The sequence below is a fragment of the Furipterus horrens genome, unplaced genomic scaffold, assembly GCF_987537825.1.
Source record: "Furipterus horrens unplaced genomic scaffold, mFurHor1.1.pri manual_scaffold_1, whole genome shotgun sequence".
NCBI lineage: Eukaryota > Metazoa > Chordata > Mammalia > Chiroptera > Furipteridae > Furipterus > Furipterus horrens.
Window position 1 is genome coordinate 194,319,370 of NW_028327171.1, and position 23,802 is coordinate 194,343,171.

The 23,802-nt window shown below is 42.4% G+C and overlaps 1 protein-coding gene across 1 annotated transcript in view; it reads left to right on the forward strand.

Annotated features, from left to right (window-relative positions):
- Positions 1 to 23,353, forward strand: part of PARD3B (par-3 family cell polarity regulator beta) — a 966,908-nt gene extending 943,555 nt beyond the window's left edge. Inside the window, exon 23 of the mRNA XM_090282860.1 lies at positions 21,622 to 23,353. Coding sequence (XP_090138986.1) covers positions 21,622 to 21,979 — 358 coding nt within the window. The 3' untranslated portion in view covers positions 21,980 to 23,353. The remainder of the gene's footprint in view (positions 1 to 21,621) is intronic.
- The last annotated feature ends 449 nt before the right edge of the window (positions 23,354 to 23,802 follow it).

A 23,802-nucleotide genomic window follows, 5' to 3' on the forward strand; every position in this document is an offset into this window, starting at 1 on the left:
TTACTACTATAGAAATCAGAGGTCTCATAGAGTCAGTGGTGATTTTGAATGAGCCATTGCATCATGAAAAATCAAAGGAGTCACTTGTCAAAAAGTAAATGTATATTCTTCCAAATAGTTTTCATTTCTTTATAAACCACAGTTATACTTGGGTTGTAGATTTTGTTTTACTTGGTGTTTTAAGAAGGTACTGTACTTAGACTTCTGGCCAAGATGGAGGCCTAGACAGACACGCGGTATCTCCCTCCACAATTAAGAAGGAATATGACTACCTCAAAACTAGAGACAACCAGAAGTTCCAGAAAATCAAGCTGCATAGAAGTTCAACAAAGATATAAAGAAGAAATACTCATTCAGACAGGTAGGAGGGGTGGAGCCGGGGCAGAGAGGATGCAGTGTGGTGGCTGCAGTAGCAGCAGGCCGGTGGAAAGCAAAGTCACACATTTTAAAAAGTGGGGAAGGACAGCTGGGGAGCACTCCCAGCACCAGACCAGACCACGCAGCTCATGGTTCCAGCACCAGGGAATATAAAGCCTTATTGCTTTTGACTGTGCAAATCAGTGGGGGTTGGGGCAGAGGAAGAAATTGCCCATCTCTCAGCAAAGTTTGCTTGTTTAACGGGCCCCATGGTCCTAGAACATCAGCAGACCCACCCACCCTGGGAACAACAGTCAGGACAACAACTAGAGGGGCACTAGTCCCACACAGAAGTGGGAAAAGTTCCTGGAAAACGGGCGAGTACTGAGCAAGCAGCATTGTTCCCTCAGAACCCTCCCACACACACAGTGCCACAATGTGGTGAAACGGGTCACCCTATACTGACAAATACCTAAGGCTTCACCCCTTATAATATAACAGGTGTGACAGCTCTACCTAAGACACAAAGGCAAACAAACACAGGAGCCTATCAAGATGAGGAGACAGAGAAATGTGGCCCAAAAGAGGGAACAGATCGATGTTCCAGTGGGAGAACTAAGCGATGAGGAGATAGCCAACCTAACAGACGTAGAGTTCAAAACACTGGTGATAAAGATGCTCACACGCTTGAGAGATATGCTTAAGTATGACAAATGCATAAGAGAAGAACTGAAGACTATGTTAAATGAAATGAAGGAAAATCCACACAAAACCAATGGTGAAGGGAAGGAAACCAAGGTTCAAATCAATGATTTGGACCATAAGGGGAAAAAAAGTCAACCAGTACAGAATGGGGAAACAAGAATTGAAAAAAATGAGGAGGGGCTTAGGAACCTCTGGGACAACTTTAAACATGCCAACATCCGAGTCATAGGGGTGCCAGAAAGAGAAGAGGAAGAACAAGAAATTGAAAGCTTATGTGAAAAAATAATGAAGGAAAATTTCCCAAATTTTGCAAAGGAAATAGACATACAAGTCCAGAAAGCACAGAGTCCCAAACAAGCTAGACCCAAAAACGACCACACCAAGACGCATCATAATTAAAAAGCCAAAGGTTCAAGATAAAGAGAGAATCTTAAAAGCAGGAAGAGAAAAGCAGAGAGTTACTTACAAAAGGGTACCTATAAGACTGTCAGCTGATTTCTCAAAAGAAACTTTGCAGGCAAGAAGGGACTGGCAAGAAGTATTCAATGTGGTGAAAAGCAAGGACCCACAACCAAGAGTACTCTATCCAGCAAAGGTATCATTTAGAATGGAAGGGCAGATAAAGTGCTTCCCAGACAAGGTAAAGCTAAAGGAGTTTATCATCATCAAGCCATTATTATATGAAATGTCAAAGGGACTTACTTAAGAAAAAGAAGATCAAAATTGTGAACATTAAAATGTCAACAAACTCACAACTATGAACAACTGAGTTTAAAAAATAAAAACAAAATCCAACGAAACAAACCAGAATAGGAATAGACTCATAAGTATGGGGATCATTTGGAGGGTTATCAGCTGGGAGGGGGAAGGGGGAGAAATGGGGAAATGGTGCAGGGACTAAGAAGCATAATCGGTTAGTACAAAATAGACAGGAGGAAGTTAAGAATAATATAGGAAAGGATGAAGCCAAAGAACTTATATGCATGACCTATGGACATGAACTAGGGGGGGGGGGTCGGATTGCTAGAGGTAAGGGGGTTACTGGGCAGAGAGGAGCAAAGGGAAAAAAATTGGGACTACTGTAACAACATAATTAATGAAATATACTTTAAAAAATGCCAATAAAAAAATAGAAGGTACTTAATTGAAAGGAATTCACAATCAGCACTAGAACAGATCAGATTTAGATTTGTGGTTGACTATCATGCTGTCTATATTTAGGCCAATGTCTGAATAATAATACCATGACCATTATAAATAGTTTATCCTGTTCTCAAAATTTCTGACATGTAAGAAATACTTTAATTATTGGAAACTTCTGGCACCTCGCTGTATTGGCATTGACTTTAATTTCTCTCTGTGGATTTCTCTTTTTCTAATGTGCACCCAAGTGCCCCTTAATTCTAGGAAATTAGGAATTTTGTCATTGTGTAAACATCATACAGTGTGCTTACACAAATCTAGATGGTGTAGCCTATTATACACCTAGATTATATGATATAGCCTAGCTCCCAGGCTACAAGCCTGCACAGCATGTTACTAATACAAGACAACACATGATTTGATCAAGCACAAGGAAAAATTATACAACCCAGAAATGCAGTGAACAGATGTATGAGGCTGCTGCCAGTGTAACACAGCATACTATTTCATAACAAATTTTTTTTATAAGTAGAAAGAACATACTCTGAAATTTCAATTAAAAGAATAATATAGTAAATGCATAAACCAGTAATATAGTCATCTATTATAATTATCAAATATTGTGTACTGTATATAATTGTGTATGCTGTACTTTTATAAGACTGGCAGCACAATAGATTTGCTTATACCAGCACTACCACAAACACATTAGCAATACATTGTGACATTGCAGTGGCTACAATGTCACTAGGCAACAGGAATTTTTCAGCTCCATTATAATTTCACGGGACCACTGTAGTATATACGAGGTGTCGTTGACTGAATGGTGCGTGACTGTAGACAGAGCTGCCAAGAAAGAGTTCTGTGTTTCAGGTGAGCACTCAGGTACTGGGCTATTCTTATTGGTTTCTTGTTTTTCATTGATTTGGATTGTTAGAATCTTTCTGTACCATGAACCCTAGCCATTTCAAATGCTGGAAAACTAAACAAAATTGCCAGTCTTCATCAAATGGAAAATATTTACTGTGCTACTTTCCTTTCCTTTTTTCTTTTCCCAGTTTCCCACATATAACCATGCTTTGCAAAGAGCAAGAGACCCACTTGAAGTGGGATGAGAATAAGAGTAGACTTCTGAGATAGAAAGCAAACGTTACAGGCTCCTCAAGGGCAGCGCCTTGCCTTGTCACCACTGTATCCTCAGCCTTACATAGTAGGCATTCAACTAAAATTTAAGGCAAAAAGAAAGGAAGGCAAAAACACAGGAAGGACAGGCCCTGGCCGTGTAGCTCAGTTGGTTAGAGCATGAGCTCATTACATCAAGGTGGCAGGTTTGATCCCTGGTCAAGAATTAACCGGTGAATGCATAAATAAGTGGAACAATAAATCTCTCTCTCTCTCTCTCTCTCTCTCTCTCTCTCTCTCTGTCCCCTGCTTCATCTCTCTCTCAAATCAATAAGTAAAAAAAATTTAAACAGAGGAAGGAATATGCAACTGGTAGGGAGGGAGTACAGACATTTCACTACGCAGGTGTCAGGAAGGACAGTTTTCTACTTTCAATCATATTGAATTTAAGTGGAAATTCTGTTTGTTTTAAATTTTGCTGGTTTTCTAATTGAGTCATGAGTATTCTTTCATTGAAAGCAAATTCTTTTTAAGTTGTATTTCTGTCATTTAAAAAAAAAGATTTCTGTGAACAGAAATGCATAAAACATTTCTCAGTGCATAATCATTGAGATGAGTTGGCATGTTTTCCCAAGTTTCAATTTTGAATAGTTTGTGTATCTATCCCAGGGAATTATTTCTAAAACTCTAATTTTTCACTTTTGTTAGCCATCCAGACCCGTTCTTTTTTTTTTAATGTGTTCAACAATTTTTATCAAACATGAGTTATTGGAGTTTTTCCAGACAAGTAATGCATTTTTTAAGTGTGGGGTTTTCTTTGTGCCTTTTGTGGAGCTGTGGAATGCTCAGTTTAAGAGTTGGTAAAGAAACTGGAGAGCTGAATAAAGTGAAAAGTCACCCATAACCTTAATTCTGGTGGTGGCTCAGATGTGTCCATTTGTAAAATCTCATGGAACTAAATACTTCAAATGGGCACATTTATTGCATGTACATTATGCCTTAGTCAATTTTGAATAAGATGAAAAGAGAGGCCCATTTTTCTCTGGGCTTCACTTCCAGGTCATGTCACGGTAGAGCTTGAGATCTTGAGAAATCTTCAGTTGCTCTGTCGTTCCTGGTCCTCGGCAAACTCCAACTCTCCTGAGACCCCCGGAACACCCTGGCCCATACTTACCACACTTTCAGAAGCAAAGGAGAGAAACCAAGGGAGTCTGGCTGCCTTGTGCTGCTTCTGAAAAACAAGTTTCCACGTTCTCAGGCAGTGAAAGAGTCTATTTGCCATTCAAATAAACATCACAAGCCTTGTTACTCTTTTTATGAAATCACTATGGCATAGGATGAGGTTACAGTCTCATAAAAATCAGCTCTCCAGACCTCCTTTCTCAAAGCAACTCCAGATCCTGCCCCATCTCCAATGGTGTATGTGAACCGAGACACAGGCAGAGGTGAGGAACTAATAAAGGCTGCATGTGTCTGCGGCTGGAAGGGAGAGGAAGAGGCTGAAGGAGATGGGAAGTCATTTTGGTATCTTCTTTATTTACTCCCTTGGGTCTAAGCGGGCAGGAATTTTCCTGGCATGTTTTATATTTATGCAACTAATTACTAATTATTTGCAAACTCTCATTGTTGTCACCTATTGGATAATTGCTGGAGGACAAGGGTTTGGAATTATTCACTTTCTTGGAAATATATTAGCATAATTGCATACATAGTTATGGGCACAGGCATCTAAGCCTAAAAGAACTTTATCGAGGACCAGAAATCTGTCAGGCACCCGCCCATGCTCCGTGCCTCTTCTCTGTTCCCACCCAGTGCCCTCTTTATCACAGTTGAAAGAGCGAATTATTCTAGGCCTTTTGCTTTTCGCCTTCTCTACCCTGGAGGTGTTGGAGACTGCCAGGCTGAGGCACCGTGAGTGATGGGGAAGCTTCTCTTTCCCTGCGTGGTTTCTAAAGTGAATGGCCAGCTTCCCTTTGACGAATGCTGTCCTGTAGAACTGGTGTTTATAGCACACAAACAGTGGTTAGGCATAGTCAGTCTCCCTCTACATCATTCAGAAATACTTCACTGTATCTGCTACAGAACAAACATCTCCTGGCAAATATAACTGAAAAATAGTCCAAGGATAGGCTTTTCTTCAGATTTAGTTACCTAGGAACTTGGAAGAATTCTGAGCTGGCTTGCTTCTTCCTGTCTCTTGACTCTGCTTGCTTCTCTATTGGCTTCGTTCTCAGGCGAACTCTCCCCCCTGGGGTTGAGGTGGGTACCCACAGCACCAGGCTTATCTCCTATCTTTGTAGCCACTCATTTCAACACATCCAACAAAAGTCCTAGAACCGTCTCAGGTTGCTATGATTGGGTTATACACCAGACCATAAGCAGCCACTGCGCCCAGGGGGTGAAACGGCCTGATGGCCGGGTCTTGGTCACATTCCGCCTCTGGAGTAGAGGGTGGAGTCAATCCCCTGGAACAACATGAACAGAGAGGGGGCGTGGGATGATTCCCCAGAGATAGAATACTGCCACCAGGATAAGATGGGACAGGTGCTGGACAGGAAAAGGGCAACTTTCCCCTGTCCCAACTCTGCTGACAAAACAGGAAGGAGAAAAATAGAATCAGGGATGAAGAAACAAATGGAAGGTCTTGTCACACACACGTAAAAAGCAGGATGAGTGCCAAAACCCTAAACAATGATCCGTCAGACAAATGCACCAAGACTGTTTTCTGTTCCTGGGGATGATTGTCATCTGACCCGCAGGCTTCAAGAATGCTCCCTCAAGTAAATGAAATCCAGTGCTTGATTCATCCAGATAGTTCAATGGAAAAGAAAAAGACTAGAAATGGGGGATAATATGTCTTTTTTGAGATCATGCTTTGTGGTCTTTTTGGCTACATCACAGTGTCCTTTGGATTTGGACGTTTGCATCTACAGCTGCCTGTATAGCCACACATGTGGTTGTGTTTGTCTTCCTCTGAGAATGTGAACAACCCCCCAGCAGTCCCCCAAGAGGTGGCACCAGTGTGGACACAGCAGTAAATCGTTGGCAGCCGTCCGTCTCGAGAGACGATGGTGTAGCTTCTTAAGAGTCTATCTGCACCGCCGAGAATGGTTGTGCAGTCCGACTCGGGAGTGACACGGTATCTGTCTCCTCCCGTGTTGAATCGACATCTTGCGATGACGCTGGAGTGTCCTCTCCAGTGAAGCTGAAGCTACAGAGCCTGGGCAGGGTGATATGGAGGGTCTGCTGTTGCCCATGCAGCAGACCCCCCCTCTCTTCGCAGCTGAAGGGTCCAAGGGAAAGACGGAGTCAATACAGCTTGGCTTCAGGTGCGCCGCAGGAGTTGCCGGTGTTGACTACAACGTCAAACCGCCTTAGGGACTCCGGCTCCGGATTTTCTGTCGGGGTTTACTCCCTTAGCCTTTCCGCTGAAGAGGTATGCCGCAAGGCAGCGGAGGTTTTTTGGAGTCAGAGTTTTCCTTCTCTGATGTGCCCTGACTGGAAGATCGAACCAGCGACACTTAGCTCGCAGGCCGACGCTCAATCCACTGAGCCAAACCAGCCAGGGTACAGCAGTAAATAGCAATTAGTAATAAAGAATGTAACTGAGGCTGCACAAAAAAAGAGAGTCTATATTTTACTGTAAGTCGTAAAGTCTTTTTGATGAACATGGTTTATAAATGTTGGGAAAGTGGCGATAACTTGCCTCATTTCCATCTGGAGGAACCATATTTTTGGAGAAGAAAAATGCCTCTGGGCGTATTTGAATATTTGTAAGGCTAAGAAAAGCATATAAGACATTATGGAATCAAGAATAAGCAATAAAAGATTGGAGCAGGAAGAAAAGTAATAACAATACCCAATCTTTACCAATCACGTACCATGCCCAGGCACTAGGCCAAGTGCTTTACAGAGATTCTAATATCACCCTCCTAAGTACTTAGAGCATCAGGTAACCATTACTATCCCAATTTTACCGATGAGGAAACTGAGACTATGTTACAGAGGATAGCAGCTTTCCAAAGTCACAGGTCCATTCAATGGAAACCAGTAATTATTTGTGCCTAACGCCCCTGCTGTTTTATCTCACTTCTTAGTGTTTAGAGCAGAGTCCATATTGATGGTCAGCATTGCTTAGCTGAAAGTTGGCTGAGACCTAAACACAGACACACCTGGAAGTAGCAAAGGAGATCGGGAGAGGCCCCAACAGAAGGAGATATGAGAGATCTGGTGGTGAGGCCAGATCGAACAAAAACCCAGGATCCCAACGTAGCCTGAGAGGGAATCTTATCAGAGAGTGAACACAAAGGGGTTCTGTTGGCATCAGAAAGGTCCAGCAGTGAATGAAGGCACCCAGTTTTGGACATTAAGATTCAGGACTAGGACTTCATTTCCTTGAAGGATTTTAATGGGTAGGGCAGAACCTCAGGCCTGGAGAAAGTGGAGGGGTAATGCTAATATGATCTTATAAATGAGGGGGCTTTGTCAGTTACACAGTGCTTTTCCATATATCTTTAAATTTGACCTTCTCCTAACAACCCTATGAGCTTGGTACTACAATCCCCACTTTTGAGTGAAGAAAATGGACATGAAGATTCCTCTCTCCAAGCAAGTGGCAAAGCCAGATTTGACCCCAAGCCTAGGGCTCTCATTTACCATAGTGCAGCTGAGCCCACAGACTATTACAATGGAGATTAATTTAGTAGAGCTGGTGTTCGAGATGCGAGTTTGGTCACTAGGCAACAAGAAGGAGGCCAATTGATGGGGGAGAGAGGTACGTGGCTGAAACTCGAATGAGAAGATTTTTTTCTCAGTCAGCAAGTGTAAGTCCCACTCAATTTAAAGAGAAGAGGATTCCTTTTTCCACCAAAACTCTCCAGATAGCATTCATTTAGTAAGTATTATTTCAAGTACCTACCATGTGCCAGGCACTGGGAAGTCAACAGTAACTCAGTAATAGTCCTTACGTTAAAAAGCTCATAGTTTATTGGGGGACACATAAGAAAATAGGTAATTAAATATAGTGGTTAGCAATTCCACAGAGGCAGAACTTTTCCCTATGCATGTATAAAGTCTGCGTTATATTAAAGATTTTCCATGATCTTATATAATTTTACCATATAAACTTAAACCAATCATGACTTAATTTTCGAACATTGCTGACATTTGCTGATATTAAGTTCCTAAGAAGGGCATCTGATTCAGAAATAAGGGATCAGGAAGAAATAGTATGTGGGACAAGGAAGTTTTGGCATTAAGAACACTTCCTTGACCTCTGAGCTTTTCTGCCCAGTATCCTGCAGTTTTTCAACAGCCTCACTTATAGGGTCATCATCTCTCACCATCCCCTTCTCTCTGCTTGCCTACGTCCACCTCTTCCTTCAAGATTTCCCTAAGGCACTCCCTCATCAGAACCCTGTCCTGTAGCAGGAACCTCTTGGCACTTAGCATTTAGCATAAGTGTCCTGGGTTGTCTTTAGTTTCTTCCTTTGTCTCCCCAGCTAGGTGGTAAGATCCTTGGGGTAGACATTGGGGTACATACCCTTCCATGGATACTTGATATTTTGGGGTTCATTTAGCACTGCTGCCAACCAAGGCTAGGTTAACTTTAGGAGTATCATCCATCTGGATTTAGAACTACTGTACAGAGGAAAGATAAGAGGATTATTTTTTTAAAGAAGCGCTGGCTTCTAAAAGCAATTCTGATTACCTGCCTCTGATAAATTAAACAGTCCCTGAAGCCATTTCTTTCTATTAGAAACAATACCAAGAGAAGAACAAAACGATTTAAATTTAGTTATTTTTCCGCCTTGATTCTCCGTGTTATTATTTCTCTAAATGGTGAAGATAATGGTAACTAATGATTTAATCTATTTTTGTTGTTGAGACTTTTTTTTAACATCAACTAAGTGTGTTGCACACTTACAAATGACTGTAAGATTGCTAAAACTCCAAGGAGATTTTTCAGCTTCTGGTTTTACCAAATTGTAGTTCCCTAAACCTCACTTAATCAACTAAGTAGAGAATTCCCCAATGGGATGTCAGGGGGTGGATAAGTATGTTGTAAATAAAACAATTAAAGGGCTAGTTCACACCTCATCAAATTGCTTAACCACCTGATAACAGCCAACTACATACATTCCTCATAAAATGCACGGGGCAAGGAGGCAGATTAGAATCCAGTTTTTCTGAAGTGGGGCACACATACCCTGGAACTGACGTCTGGTATTACTCTGCCCAGCGCTGATTAGACTTGCACAATATCACCTTGTTGGCCAGGAAAATATCTGCATAATGCCTTTCAGTGGGGAGTGCAAGGTCTGATCCAGAAATCCCATTAGGCAAGGCAAGTTTCCCTTCATAATTGCAACCTTTGAGCTACAGGAGTAATATAAGATTGTAGATTCGTTTTACCCCAACTTTCCACCAGTACACTTTCACCCATATCATTGCATTCTCTCTTATGAGAAGAAAAGCACATATTACTTTACAGATGGAGAAACCAAGGCACAGATAAGTAAAGAAGTCCAGCCAGGTCAGCCTTGCAGAGGTCAGGCTGAAATGCAGCGGTGTGACCCGAGGTCAATTTGGATTGGAGCCTGTGTGGTTTCCTGGAAGGGTCATGAAATCGTAACCCCGGTAACGGTGACACATTGGGGCAACCTGTTCATTTTACAAAGTTGAAGATAAGGCCTGAGAAAGTGAAATGACTTGTCTGAAACCCCCTGGGACAGGGTCCTTTTCCATTCTGCAGCTCTCTATCTAGCACAGAGCTAGTGATGGAGACTTTATTTTGAAAGATTTAAAGGTGGACCAGGTATGGTGATAGAAACTTTAGTCTACTTTTCCTCTTCACAGTGGGCAGTTGGATAACATTCACCCATAAGTGGAGGGTGCAAACTGAGTGCAATGATGCAGAAACTTAGGGAGTGAGATTTATTCCCAGGGGGGAGGGGCTGCAAACCTAAATAGCTGTAGGGGCAGGTGGGAACTGTCAAGGAGAGCAGCAGGCAGGAGTACAGCTTAAGGAGGGCTCTGTCCCTGCCTCCAGGGGGGCAGCTCCAGCTGATTACAGCCTTAAGGGAAGGTGAGGCCTGGGCTTAAAGAAAAACAGGAAAGCCAAGTTTTTATGTGAAAGCCCTCGGTGTTTCAGTGTCAGCAATCAACTGAAAAAAATGTTAAATACCATGTAAGCCTATATATACAGTGAATGTGTGTGTGTGCGCACGCGCGCACATGCGTCTGCACGCCTACAAGTTGCAACCTATGTAAGAGGATTTCCTACACTGACACGTGTTAAAGGGGAGGGGGTACATAGGGGCCGTAGTTCTCAGTCATACATTTTGGATTTGTTTACAAATGTGTTTACTTGCTCATTCTAGGTCTTTGCACAATCACCTTAAACTCCATATAAAAGATTCAGTTTCATTTTTTTTAAAAAATGATTACGATTTCAAATGCAACAAGTATTGAGAACTTTTGTATGATTCGTTTTTTTTGTTTGATTATTTGCTCTTTCTCGGTCAGTTCCCTTCACAACCCTGCAAGGGGAGGAAAGGCAGGAGTAATATCCCCATTTTACAGATGAGATCATTGAGACTCAGAAAAAGTTAAGTCACCTGGATCATATTTCCACAAAGTACCTTGTTCGGTTCAAGCCCAATCTAGTGTCTCTGAGTCCCACACTCAGAGGTGCACCCTGAGATCCCTCAGTACCAAAACCCTGAGAGCACCTTGGGGCCCTAGGGGAGAGCCTAGGATCACAACCCTCCTGAAGTTCAAAATCAAGCTGCCATGGGGTGAATGGTAAATACCGTTTTATTTGGTAATGACTCCTTAGTTTCAAATCACTTCAGCATTTACTTTTAATTAATTTCTTTAAATTAGATGCCTTCTACTTGTAAATATTTGCTTTTCTATGATAAGCTTTTATTTAAATTATTAAAGCTTCAGCTTCGTGACTGATTTTAAGAATCAGATTGCCACCATGCTCATAGTAGAACGCATGGGATAAAACAGGGACACCACCTCATTATGGGTACAGGTGCCAGCACCAAATAGGACGGAGAGCAAGGCAGCACTCAAAGAAGTAGAAGCGAGGCTGAGTTTTCAGTTTTCTTTGAATTGTTCAAGGAACAGATCAATAAATCAGGGAATGAGAGAACAAATGTGGGATGAAATAACATCTGAAAGAGCTCACTCACAATAAAAGCTGGTCTTGCTCTGTCTTTGTTAAAAGCACTTATCAGTGGCTTGGGACCCACATGTTAGTTTGCTAAAGGGAGTTGGGTGGGGGCATAGGAGAGGGTTGTGGAAAGGCTCAGGACAGTAACTGTACAAGAAGATTGGAGATGAAAAGAAGAGGAAGAAGGGATGAGGAGAGCAATTGCGTAGCCCCAATCAGTATGAGCTATGATAAGCCTTGATTTGCTAGCTGCTCAATTTTACCAGCATCAAAGGCGGGGCTGGAACCCGAAGAAGCTGGGCTGACAGGCTACGTTACACCAGAAAGAGAAAGGACAAAGAATGCTCTAATTTCAATAAAAGGAGACATGAAAGGAAAAGATTTGTAATGACATTAATAACCGGACTTTCCCAGCCATGTAATGATCAGCCACAGGATGAAGAGACCCAGGAAGGACAGAGGAGCTCAGCGCTAGTCATCAGCACCTAAGATGCTCTTAATAACTTTTATCATCTGCCGAAAACCATTTTTACAATATAGTTCAGTAACCTTCGTGATGTAAATCCATTTCATCTGCAAAAATGAAAGATTATTTGAATGCGATACTATATGGAATCTGTCATGCTGATGCTAGCTCCAAAGCATTCTGCCAAATAATGAGAGGGATTCCGGATAAAAGGGCTGAGTGGGGCCAACAGCTAAGCATTGTGTGCCCACCAGGGCAAGCCCAGGGCCTTGGAACCTGCTCAGCACAGACAGGAGACGAAGTCCCAGAATTACCCTCCATATTTCAGTGCACATTATCATAAGGTGTTTCTGTTCCACATCAAAGTAGTACAGAGACGCCCAAAGGGCTTTCATTTATTATGCGGTGGAAATTGAAGAATGGACCCATTGCCTTGCTGCTGGATATCAGGGAAATTGTTAGAACAGAAATCTCCAAAATACACCCAAGCCTGGCTGTGGCTGAATCAATGATCAAAATCCAAACTAACCCCAAATGGAGCTCTGGCGCCGGACTGTATCTCCCTCAATGCGCCCCCTCTAACTGAGGGCAGGACCAAGAAGCTGATGTCACTACTGAGAGAAGGATGAAGAAAGGTCTTTCCACAGGAAACCTGCATGGAGGTGAAATCAAGTCAGTATTTGGAGGTGCTGATATCAAAACCCTTCCTAACCAAAAATGAACCTAGCACTCGTTTTTACATTGGTCCCTGGTCCGCTGGTCTTTCAACTACCTTATCCATTAAATACTGATACTAGCAAGCTCATTTCTTAAGGCACAAAGTAAAGCCGGAGGTTTATAAGATACATTATATAAATTTAGGTGAAAATATTACCTGGTGTTAAAAAAAAAAAAAAAAGTTTTATGACGATCTTATATTCAGGCACAAGAAAAACATTTACAGTTGTCAGAATTTACGTTTGAGAGCTTCATATGCAAAAAAATGTAAATGACCACACAGTCCGCAAAGAAAACTGAACTCCCCTGTCTACAAATTATGCCATGTTTTCATTTGAGAGCAAGGACAAAGCAATGTATTCGAAATTGCTTCAGAGTTGGTGACAACTGGCTTGATGGTTACAGACTTCAACTGTCCTTCAGATTCGTGTGCGCCCAGCCCCGGGTTATTGAATTGCTCTCTTGTGAAGTTGGCCCCAAGCTCTGCCTGCTTGTCTGCTAGCCATGATATACTACTACGTACTAGGCCAGTTGAAAAGGGATTTGAGTAAAGTAAGGCCACAGCCGAGAGGATGGACAGCCAAAAATAGATTGTGTCATTCTCCAAAGGGACCCCTGAAGGAATAGCCGATCTGGGGAGAAGTAATTGTTTGATTTTGTACCTGTAAGGAACCTCCATGTGGAGCCATCGCCATAGGTAATTCAGGCCACTCTCCTGCTCCAGCTTCTACTGAATAAAAATCACACTCCTTAATCCTCCTCTCATTCGCTGCTAATAGGCACTTTGCAGGCAGGTGACAAGCAAGAGAGGTCGGAGGCTGCATGGTCTAGCTTAGTGGTCCTGCATGTGACCTCCCTATCAGTCGACCTGGGCTTGAATCTGGGCCTGCTACTTCCTGTGTGATTTTGGTCAAGTTACTTAATCTTTCTGTCTTCCTGTTTTCCCAGCTGCAAACCAGGGAGGAGGATAGTACCTTGCAGTGCTGTTGTGAGGAACAAGCATGTTAACGTGGAGAAAATGCTTAGGATGGAACCTGGCCCGCTGTAGGCACTTGGGAAAGAGCCTCTGTGCTTGGCAGCCGTTGAATCTGCAATTCTAAATTCAGCTTTCCAAGTTTGTTCCTGAGCTCATCCAATAGACTAGTAGCACTATTCCCAACACTAATATTTCTGCTTCTGAATCTCAGAGTAAGACAACTGCAGTGTTAGGTTTCACTTGGGTCTTAATAAAATCATGATATGAAAGCCCACCCCCCCCCCCCACACACACAAAGGTGAACATGTTTAAGATTCATTGACACTGGTCCTTGCCTTTACTGAAGAGGGATTTACGTCAAAAGCCTCCTGTTGCCCAGGTATTAGAAATTAATGGCAGAGGAATGGGAGCATGTAAAGATGTGGCAGCTATATGGTATCTGAATTCCTTTAGATAAGACATAGGAATATCTTAACCAAAAATTCTATGCATTACTCTAAAAATAAATATAATTAAACTGATCAGGGGAAACAGCCTCGTGAACAGTGTATTTTCTCCTAGAATGTCCCATCTCTAGGCAGTGACCTTGGGGCAGAAAACTGTGCGGTGCTTCTCCTAAGAGGCAGGCAAAACCATCTTTAGAATTCAGGACCCTATACTCTCGAACCTGTTGGCCCCTCCAAGTCTGACCTTAAACTTGAACTGTTGTCTCTTGCATGACAATTCGATAAAATCTTCAGTGTTTAGATATTAAAATTCTAGAACTACTGTTGAGAAAGAGAGAGAGAGAACTTTAGTGGACTAACAAGTTATGATGATTTGTTCCCTTGGTTACCATTTAAATAAAACCTCTTCTGGAGTGAAAAAGACTGCGGGGTAATTATATGCAGGTATCGCTCAATGGATTTCATGACTTTCTTTGTTGTGGCCACTCACAGCAGTTGGGCTTCCTAAGATTCCCTCTGTGTATATGCTCTCACGTTACCCTTTCTAGTTGTCCTCGGCACCCACTTTTAAAATCTTGCTCCCCCCTCATAAAGAAAATTATTTTAGCAGGAACACTTTTAGGGAATACCTGCCATTGTCTGATAGAATGAAACATTTATCATTAAGGGCCATTTTCCAGATAATATCTGCTAACCAGTTATCTAGGATCCCGTCCTCCTTGCACGTGAAGTTTGTTAAAAACTGAATTCTTGTTTGTGGTCATTGTTGCAAAACATGAAAGAAGGAATTAAATGTGGGCCACCAGAATTCTTAAAATGCCTTCAACTGTCTCAGAAATGTCTTCTGAGCACTCAGTCATTCTCATTCCTCTTTCATTTCTTTGCAAACATTTCCTTGGTGTTAACAAGGGCTAAAGGCATCTGCTGATAAATCTCTTCCCACTTCAGTTCTTAGCAAAGAGCAAGAGTCCAGTCCTGGTAATGCCGTGGGAAATGTGTGATGAAAGTGGAATTTCTTCCTGAAATAGGCCATCAAATTATCGTTATACTTCACAATTCTGTAAAATCTGCAGAAATCATAGCTGTGTGGTGTACAGTGCAGAGGGCCCTGCCTATCCTGGCCAACCACATTCACGCCTGGGTGAAGGGGGAAGGCCTGCTAACTGGAAATCTGACACTGAAGGAATTTCCAAACACAGACTGAAAGCATCTCTGGCCACGTAGCCTGGGGGATTCAAGCGCCTACAAGTATATTCATTTGCACTGATCATTTTTTTTAACATTGCCGTATTTGTCAAAGAATCAGAGAAGAAGGCACCAACATCCCCAGTAACTACTCTTGACTAGGTGTACTTGAGAGCAGAGTGGCTTTGCCAGGTGTCAAATTTCTGCCAACACGGACAAGGACCTCTCAGCACCAGCAGTTTTACATCATGTTCCTTCCTTTTATTTCCACCCCAAATTTGGTCACAGTCAATTATTACCACAAAAGGAAACCCATGAAGGCGACCTTGGAAGTTAAGAAGTTGTCTTTGTTTTGGCAGCTATTAGTATGCGAAGTATTTTACAAAAATTAAGAGGAACGTGGTTCTCTCCTTCGGAAACTTTTTCTTATGGCTTTCACCCTGTTTACTGCATATCTTATTTTTACACCTGCTAAACTTTGCCTGCACCTTAATTGTTCTTCCCATTGTTCAACTGCGCCTGTCCTTACTCGTAAAGGGAGCTCATTGCATGGATGAAGCCGTTGTTCTTAAACTCGGGCTTGACACACATAGGGGCATTGTGATGAGCTATTTATTACAAACATTTGTCCCTGATTCTTGAAGAACAAAAGGTTGAAAATAATTTATTTTAATAAGTTATAGCAGATTCAAATTTTCTCCCTTGATAATGTTGCCCCCACTCTCTTGAATCTCCTTGTGGGTTTTTTTTTCTTTTTTTGAGTGAGAGGGAAGGGCATTCAGTTACAGCAGGAGGTAGAGAAATTTGCATAATCCTAGCCTCTGCCGCTCTTGCACATATGTGATTTGTATGAAAGTCACCCATCTTGTGTATTCTGGTAGAGAAAAGGTCAGGAAGCTCTGTGACAGATGGGAACTGGACATCACCTCTTCCTCTGACTGGTGTTTATCAATCCTCAAGCTCAGGTACTTGAAACTGCACCTGGTTTTCACCTTTGACATCATCTCCTAAGACCTTTTATTTGAGACCATGTATACTGTATTTTTAAATGTATACATTAAGATGTCACTAGATTGTTGTGTTATGACAGAAACAAAGACAATTTCTTTGCTGTACCATAATAGAAACAACCCTTAAATGATTCTTGAATAAATACACTTAACGTGCACCAGTTATAGTCATGTTAACCTCACTGGTAGGTCAAGGCAATTAAATTCAAGTCCAGGATGTATTAAGCACCTACTATGTTTCAAGTACTATGCAAGTCAATAGAGATAAGACAGTGGACTTTTGTTATTGGCAAAAAAGACATATACGAGATCTGTCCAGAAGGCATCCAGCCATGTAATGTGAAAAATAGAGACATTTATTGAAGAAGATACAAGATACAAGAAACACTGTACATAGGACAATGATGCCTGAGTCCCCTTCAAAGTAGGCACCTTGGGACCTCACACAGTTTACCCAATCACCATCAGCTGCCCCATCATATTTCCCTGAATCTCATCGACAATCTGAAATCTCTTCCCTTTCAAAGGTGATTTTAGTTTTGGGAAAAGCCAGAAGTTGCAGGGTGCCAAATCTGGCTGTAGGGGGCACTAAGTCACCTCGGTAATTTTATGTTTCACAAAATAACTGCAGGAGACGTAATGCAAGAGCAGGGGTGTTGTCGTGATGAGGCTGCCGATCACCAGTTGCCCATAGTTGCAGCCTCTGAATCATCCAGACAGTTTCCATGGAGGAATCTTCGCACTTAACACAAAATCTGATGCAGAGCCATTGCTCTACTCACTCTGTCATTTTGAATGTGACAGCCACACAGTACACATGCTCAATGACATCTACCACCCATGCTTACTAGTACAGTGAACTTGTCGTTGTTCACGCATGTGCATTCCAGTCCACTCTCCTTGGCTGCCAGGTTACATTGATATCATGCAAACCATTCTCATTATATTAACAATGGCTGGACTTTTTCTGGACAGACCTTGTATAATAATCTGTGCGCTGATAGTATTGAGAATCAGTCTGTGTTGGACACAATCCAACCCCTTTTTTCAGCCCATACCCCTCTCTCCATCCCTCCTTTTTTAAAAATTAAGGAGTCATCTTACCTCGGCCATTATAGTCTCTGAATCTCAATGAGAGTCCACTTTTTCCTTTCATTCCTCTAACCACCTACCAACACCTTCCAGCCCCTACATCTGACCCTCGATGATTATTGGATCTGTTTGTGGGTTTTCTCTTTACTTTAAACACCCTTGAATAAATTCAATATACATTTATGGAGCACCTGTGAGGTGCAAAGCTCTGTGCTAAGCTCCGAGGGAGATCACTAGATATGTGAAGCTCAGTTCCTTCCTTCAAGATGCTTGTGCTCCAGTGTAGTAGATAAAGTAGTCACAGGGCAGTGCGAAGGACAGGTGAGGGGAGAATGACTGACTGTAGTGAGTGCCGAAGAAAGAGATCTTCTATGCAATTTAGGGTGGTGGGGGGGTGAGGGGATGCAGGGACAGATGGGACAATTCAGAATTGCTCATGCCCCTTCATCTATTCCCAGTATTGTAAGCATAGCCACCTCATTCCTAGCCAGAAGGTTTATCAGTGACTCAGTTCATCCAATACTGAGCCCCTTCCCCACATAGAATTGTCTTAGCAAATGTAGGAGCATGCCTTCCATCCTCCCATAGAACAAAGACTATTGGTATCCAGGGGCTGGCTCTCTGACCTGCATAGCCTCTGATTTTCAGCCCCGTTTTTGCTTAATGAAAAATAGTGGCATACCTAAATGGCAAAAGAGGAAATCCTCGTATAAATAAAGTGATCCTTATTGTTTCTTCACATGTCACTATCATATAGCTTTCTCATGTTTAGACCTAAAGATTAACACTCATTATTGCATGTGTCTATGAGATTGGAAATTGTATGTCTGAGATACTTTCTATGAGTTTTCCAAGCAAAATTTGCATCCTTTTGGCCTCAAAAATGAGCCTTATCAAAACTAAAATAAAAAGTAAACAGTGAAAAACATGAAAAAATAAGTGAAATTTTAAAAATAGATATCTTCATGACAGCTTCCTCAAAGAGTTATTATAAAGAAAGCAAATATAGGCTTGTTTCTCTTTCCTTAAGTAAATATAGTTCCTGGGTGAGACTTTCAATGGGAAATTGTTTTTAAGAAAAACAATAACACATACAAATGAAAATCATGAGGTCACATGAGAAATGAGGGGGTCTTAAAGTTCTGATACATTTTCTGTTTGGATCCTTGTTTACATCAGAATCTCCAGAGGAAGCTGCCTGGGTTTCTCAAGGTTGGCTCAAAACATGCAGCATTGGTAACTGTAATAAGCATGGATTGATTTCTGTGTGGTCCTACCAATAAGAAATTTCACCCAAATGAAGAAACTTTGGATAAGGAAACTCAAGATTAACAAAGCTAAAATTTCAGCTCCTTCTTGTTCTTCCTTTTTCCTACCAAGTCCTGTAGTTAACGAGAGGCCTTCTTTTTTCTTTTTTTTTTTTTACATTAAAAATCATTCTTTTAAGTGTATATATGTACAGTATTCAAAAGCACTTAGATGTTCTGGGAAAAGTCTGTAGAAAGTGCTTAATTTTGAGCAAAGTTATAAACACTAGCAACTCCCCCTCCCCAATCAAAGAAAGAAAAATTCTTCTAGCACTCTTTGAACCTTAAACAGTGTTTTTATAGGCCAGCTCATTGTTTTTCTTCTCTCTGAAAAATTAAAAACGATAACTGTTTTGATGAGTTCTACAGAATAAGATGATTTCCATGATTTCATTGCTTGACAAAGAACAACTACCTTACTTGGTTTCTGATGCATGTAAGCAAGCTCCCAGACATGAAATCCCCCCTCAGAGGAAGCAACATGGGACCACAAAACTATCTTGAGTTCTGCCCCAGCTGCCTAGGGAGCCCTCCCGGCCCTTGCCCTGGGAGGTGGAGGAGTTGCCGGAGTAAGGTGTGGGGGAAGGGATAGCGACTGTCCCTGTGTGCGGTGTCATGGTGGCCCTCAGGGTGGCTCCTGCCCCGTCACCACTTGATCTGGGTTTTCTCTCTCAAAAAAAAAAAAGAAAGAAAGAAAGAAAGAAAGAAAGGGGGGAAAAAAAAAAAAAAGGCATGCCTGTCTTTTATAATGTTCTGTTTTAAAAGAGAGAAACCTCCAGGGAGAGAACAGGACCCTAAAAGTCCAAGGCCTGGAATTCCTCCTTTCTCTCTTTCCATTTTAAACAGGAAACATCCAGGCTAAGAGGGTCCGGAGGGAGCACTGGCTGTGTGTTCATTTTAAAGCAGATAATGTTTGTGTGTTGCAAATGTCAGTGATTTATCCCAAGGGCTTAAAATGAGTGCAGAAAAACCACATGTTTCACTTCATGCAGAGAAATATCTCCAGTAGATTTTGAGAGAAAGCACAGGTTAAACATTTTTTCTTCTTAAACATTTTGGAAATCTCTAACATGAACCAAAAAGCATAGAAATCAGTGTGGGGGTACCAGGGGGCTTCAAATATTTTATGGTAAAAGATATAAGGAATGCTGGAAGTTTTCCTAAATCAAACATAAAATTCTAAGGAAAAGGGAAGATGAAATCCTGATCCTTAATTTCCCCTGGCTGGAGTGACAGATGATGTATTTGTGCTCAATTTGTCATGGGCAATTTAAAATAGAGCAAAGCACACTGCACTGAATAATAGCAGTCGAGGCTATAATAACTTGTACGTAAACAATTTAATTTTTTTATCTGAAAACTCTCACTGACTAAATTACCCCAAGCTCAAGGATCTATCTTTCATTATTATACATAGCCAAATTAAGACATAAAGAAGTGGAGGGAGAATTCTATTGTTCATCTTTATAAATGTGCACACATGCGGCTTTCCACATGCTTGGAGCTTGAAGCTTGTCAAACCTTCATTGATTTGGGGAACTTACAGAGCTGTTTTAACATCCAACTCTGAAGATTACAGGGTGATTTTGACCCTCATTGCCTGTGTTTGATTAACCACAGACACTCTGTCCCTACAGCCCTGTCATTTCTTTCAAGAGTTCTACCAGTGTGTATTCTGACATTGGAGAGCTTTTCACTAATTATGATTGTTGCTGTTTTCCTTTAAGAAAATAATAAAAGGTGGGGAGGAGTAAAAAGTGGGAAAGATCTGGGGATGGGGGTGGTGTATATGTGCACAGAAGGTTTATGGGATTTTAAGAGCTGCAAATAGAACTCATCTGTTTAACCCCAGGCTAGATAAGATGCAGTCATCTGTGCGTGGTTTAGAGACGTATTGCTTCTGTTATGGCAAATGGATCAGAAGATGCTTGTTGTCTTAGCAGCAAGATCTAGACAGGGTCGCTTTCTGTTAGTGTTTATCCTTGCCCTGGACCTTTCCCTGTGCCTACTGGTTACACTGTGTAACGTACAGCTGGTTTGGCTTTTCCCACTCTGCTACCGGCCTGGCGGTGCTTCTTGACTTTGCAGGAGAATGGCTTTATATGGAAGTTCTAGGTGAGATAATTCCCAGCTCTGGGTCAGGACTTTTTCTAGGAACTGTAGAGCGGGGAAGGTACCCTAATCCACACGGGGATGTGACAGAAGACAAAAGAGTTAGACCAAGACTGTGGCCCATGTAAAAAGTACCCACAGACCCAGGAGAGAACTGAGTGCAATCTGTGGGAACTTGATGACTCCAAATAACACAAGTATTTCTACCATCACATGCTGGACCATCTTCAGAGAGGCAGAGAAGGGAAGGGCTGGAATGATCACAGCCTTCAGAGAGCCAGGCTCTGCCTTGCTGAGGAAACTAGTCTGATTAGTATAATAAAGGCCAGCATAAATGGGTATGAACAAGATAGGAGTCTATGTCTCTCTGACGTACCAGCCTGAGGGGAAGCAGTCCTGGCTGACAGGGTGGCTCCATGGTGTCAAGCACCCAGGCTCTTGCCTTTGGCTGCTCTGCCTTCCTCGGCATGTAGTGTTCTCCTTGTGGTCTAACGTGGCCACTCCAATGGCCAACAGGAAGGAGAGAAGGGAAGAAGAAGGTTCCCACTTTTCTTTTTAAGGGCCCATGTCACTTCTGCTCACGTTCCATTGGTCACGCCAACCCGTTCTCCTGAATACTGGGGAAAAGTTGTGTAACCTCTGGGTGGTGGCATTCAGAGGGTTGGCACCAGGCATTAATAAACCTTCCATTCAAGTTGTTCTTAATTGTTGCTTGGCTTGATGGAAGACAGGAATGTGGCCTTCAGCTGGGCAGCCAGCTTAGTAGCTGTTGATATGTGTCTGTTCTTTTCTTTCCAGGGGAGGACCAGCCGATCCTATAGACTATCTGACAGCAGTACCTCGAGGGCTCTACAAGGAGAGGGAGCTTCCATATTACCCAGGGGCTCACCATGTGCATCCCCCCAAAGGGAGCTATCCCCGCCCCCCGGATCTGAGGGTCGCAGATCTCCGGTACCCCCAGTACTACCCACCTCCGCCAGCCCCCCAGCACAAAGGACCCTTCCGACAAGATGTTCCGCCCTCGCCCCCTCAGCACCACAGAGTGCCAGCCTATCAGGAAGTGGGCAGGCCAGGCCCCCGAGGGGGCAGCCCAGACCAGTACCCCTACCGAAGCCAGGATCCCCGGCAGAAGAACCCCATGACCGCAGCCGTGTAGCCGGACACCACTGAGCTCAGCGCAGCCCAGGAAGGGGGACAGCTAACGTCGCCCTTTCTTACAGGCGCCTTCCTGTGAAGACTTCTCCGTGGTACACGTTATGTTTCTTTGTCTTTTGGTTTTTGTTTTTTGAGTTTGTAACACCTGACTGCTGATTAGAGGGAAAAGGAAGGGGCAAAAGTTTGGAGGGGAAACATCGGGACAAAGAGGATGGATGGGGCCATAAAAAGAACGCTGCCTGGTAATTTGAAATACTTTGGGGATGGTTAAATTCGGTGAGAGTGGCACTTGAACAAGCAAATAACAAAGGAGATACACTATGCGGTGCGTCCCTGGCCAGATAACCTGTGCACAGGCACAACCCACAGAATTGGTGGCGTAGAGGCCACTCTGCCCTGGATCGTCATCCATTCAGAAGCTGAGCTTCACCCACGGTACTGTTAAGTCTGAAGAATGGTCGCAAATATGGTCTCTTAAGTGAGTGATTTTTTTCAATGAGAAAAACAAAAACAAAACAAAACAAAATAAAACAGCAAGCATGACTTGTGATCTCCTTGAAATGTCTTATACCCAGAGGAAGACTGCAATTCTTTTTTTGTAGAATTTCTCAGGTTCCTGGTACCATTTACTTGGTATAAGTGTTTCACGATTCCTCACTTTTTATATAAAAGTACGATGCAAATGCAGTATTAGTGTCCTGGGAGAATGTGCAAAGCCGGTCAGAACTTCCAGAAGGAATATATTCCAAGGACCAAGGTGATCAGGTTAGGAGGGCTGAACTTGCCCCTCCTTGGTCCCCACCTTCCTTCCTCACATGCCCCAGGCACAATAGCATGGAGATGTGAGGCCTCAGTCATCCCCAGATCTCCTGTCTGTAATTACGTACTGGGGCCTCTGCTTTAAGCCTCACACTTCAGGGCTGCAGAACTAAAATGTACTTGAGAAAAAGAGGGCCCACTGACTAGGCCACACAGGAGGCAATGCCCTGGAGGTGCCAAGTCCAGACTCAGTGCCAAACAGTGTCATCTGTACCCCAGGGACAGGGAGGAGCTGACTGTGACCTTTGGAGATTGATAACCAGCAGGTAGTAGATGGCGGTGACTGGCAGTAAGTGTGTGTGTATATGTGTGTGTGTGTGAAAGTGTGTGATTACCAGTATTGAGAATGAAAGATAAAAATGCTTTCTGGAAAGTTTGGTGAGAAAGGGAATAATAAAGGAAAAAGGAAAACAGAAAGGAGAAGACATATAAAACTAGATCATTCTATATTGCCTATTTCATTAACAAAAGTCAGGGCAAGCGCAAGACCAAGGTGTCTAATTAGGAAATGAAGGTCTATGGTTTTAAAAAGCTGAAACCCCCACCCTCCAAAACCCGTCACAGTTTCTTTTGAGGTTTGCAGCTATTTTTCTGTTTATTTCAACAGAACATCTAAAAATCTAAAACATAACCCTGACCCAAATGAGAATGCAGACAAAAGACTGAGAAACAGTGAAACGGGAATAGCAGTTCAAATCGTTCAGTGACCCTCGACATACTTTAAGGCTTTTCACATTCCTTCTTTATTCCCTACTCCAAATTAAAATGTCTTGTGTTCAATTTAAGGTATGTTGGCCAATATTAGAATACCTCTGACTGATAGGATTTAATAACTTGTAGTATTATTAAATATATAGAGTATCCATCTAGCCTGTTTTGGTCTTTTCTTAATTTAAAATAGAGTTCTGTTACCAAGAATCATGCAGCTGCTGGTTTTAGACTTAAATAGTGGTCTTTACTGGACTTGAAGAGGTATCATTTTCTAAACTATAATTTACTTATGGC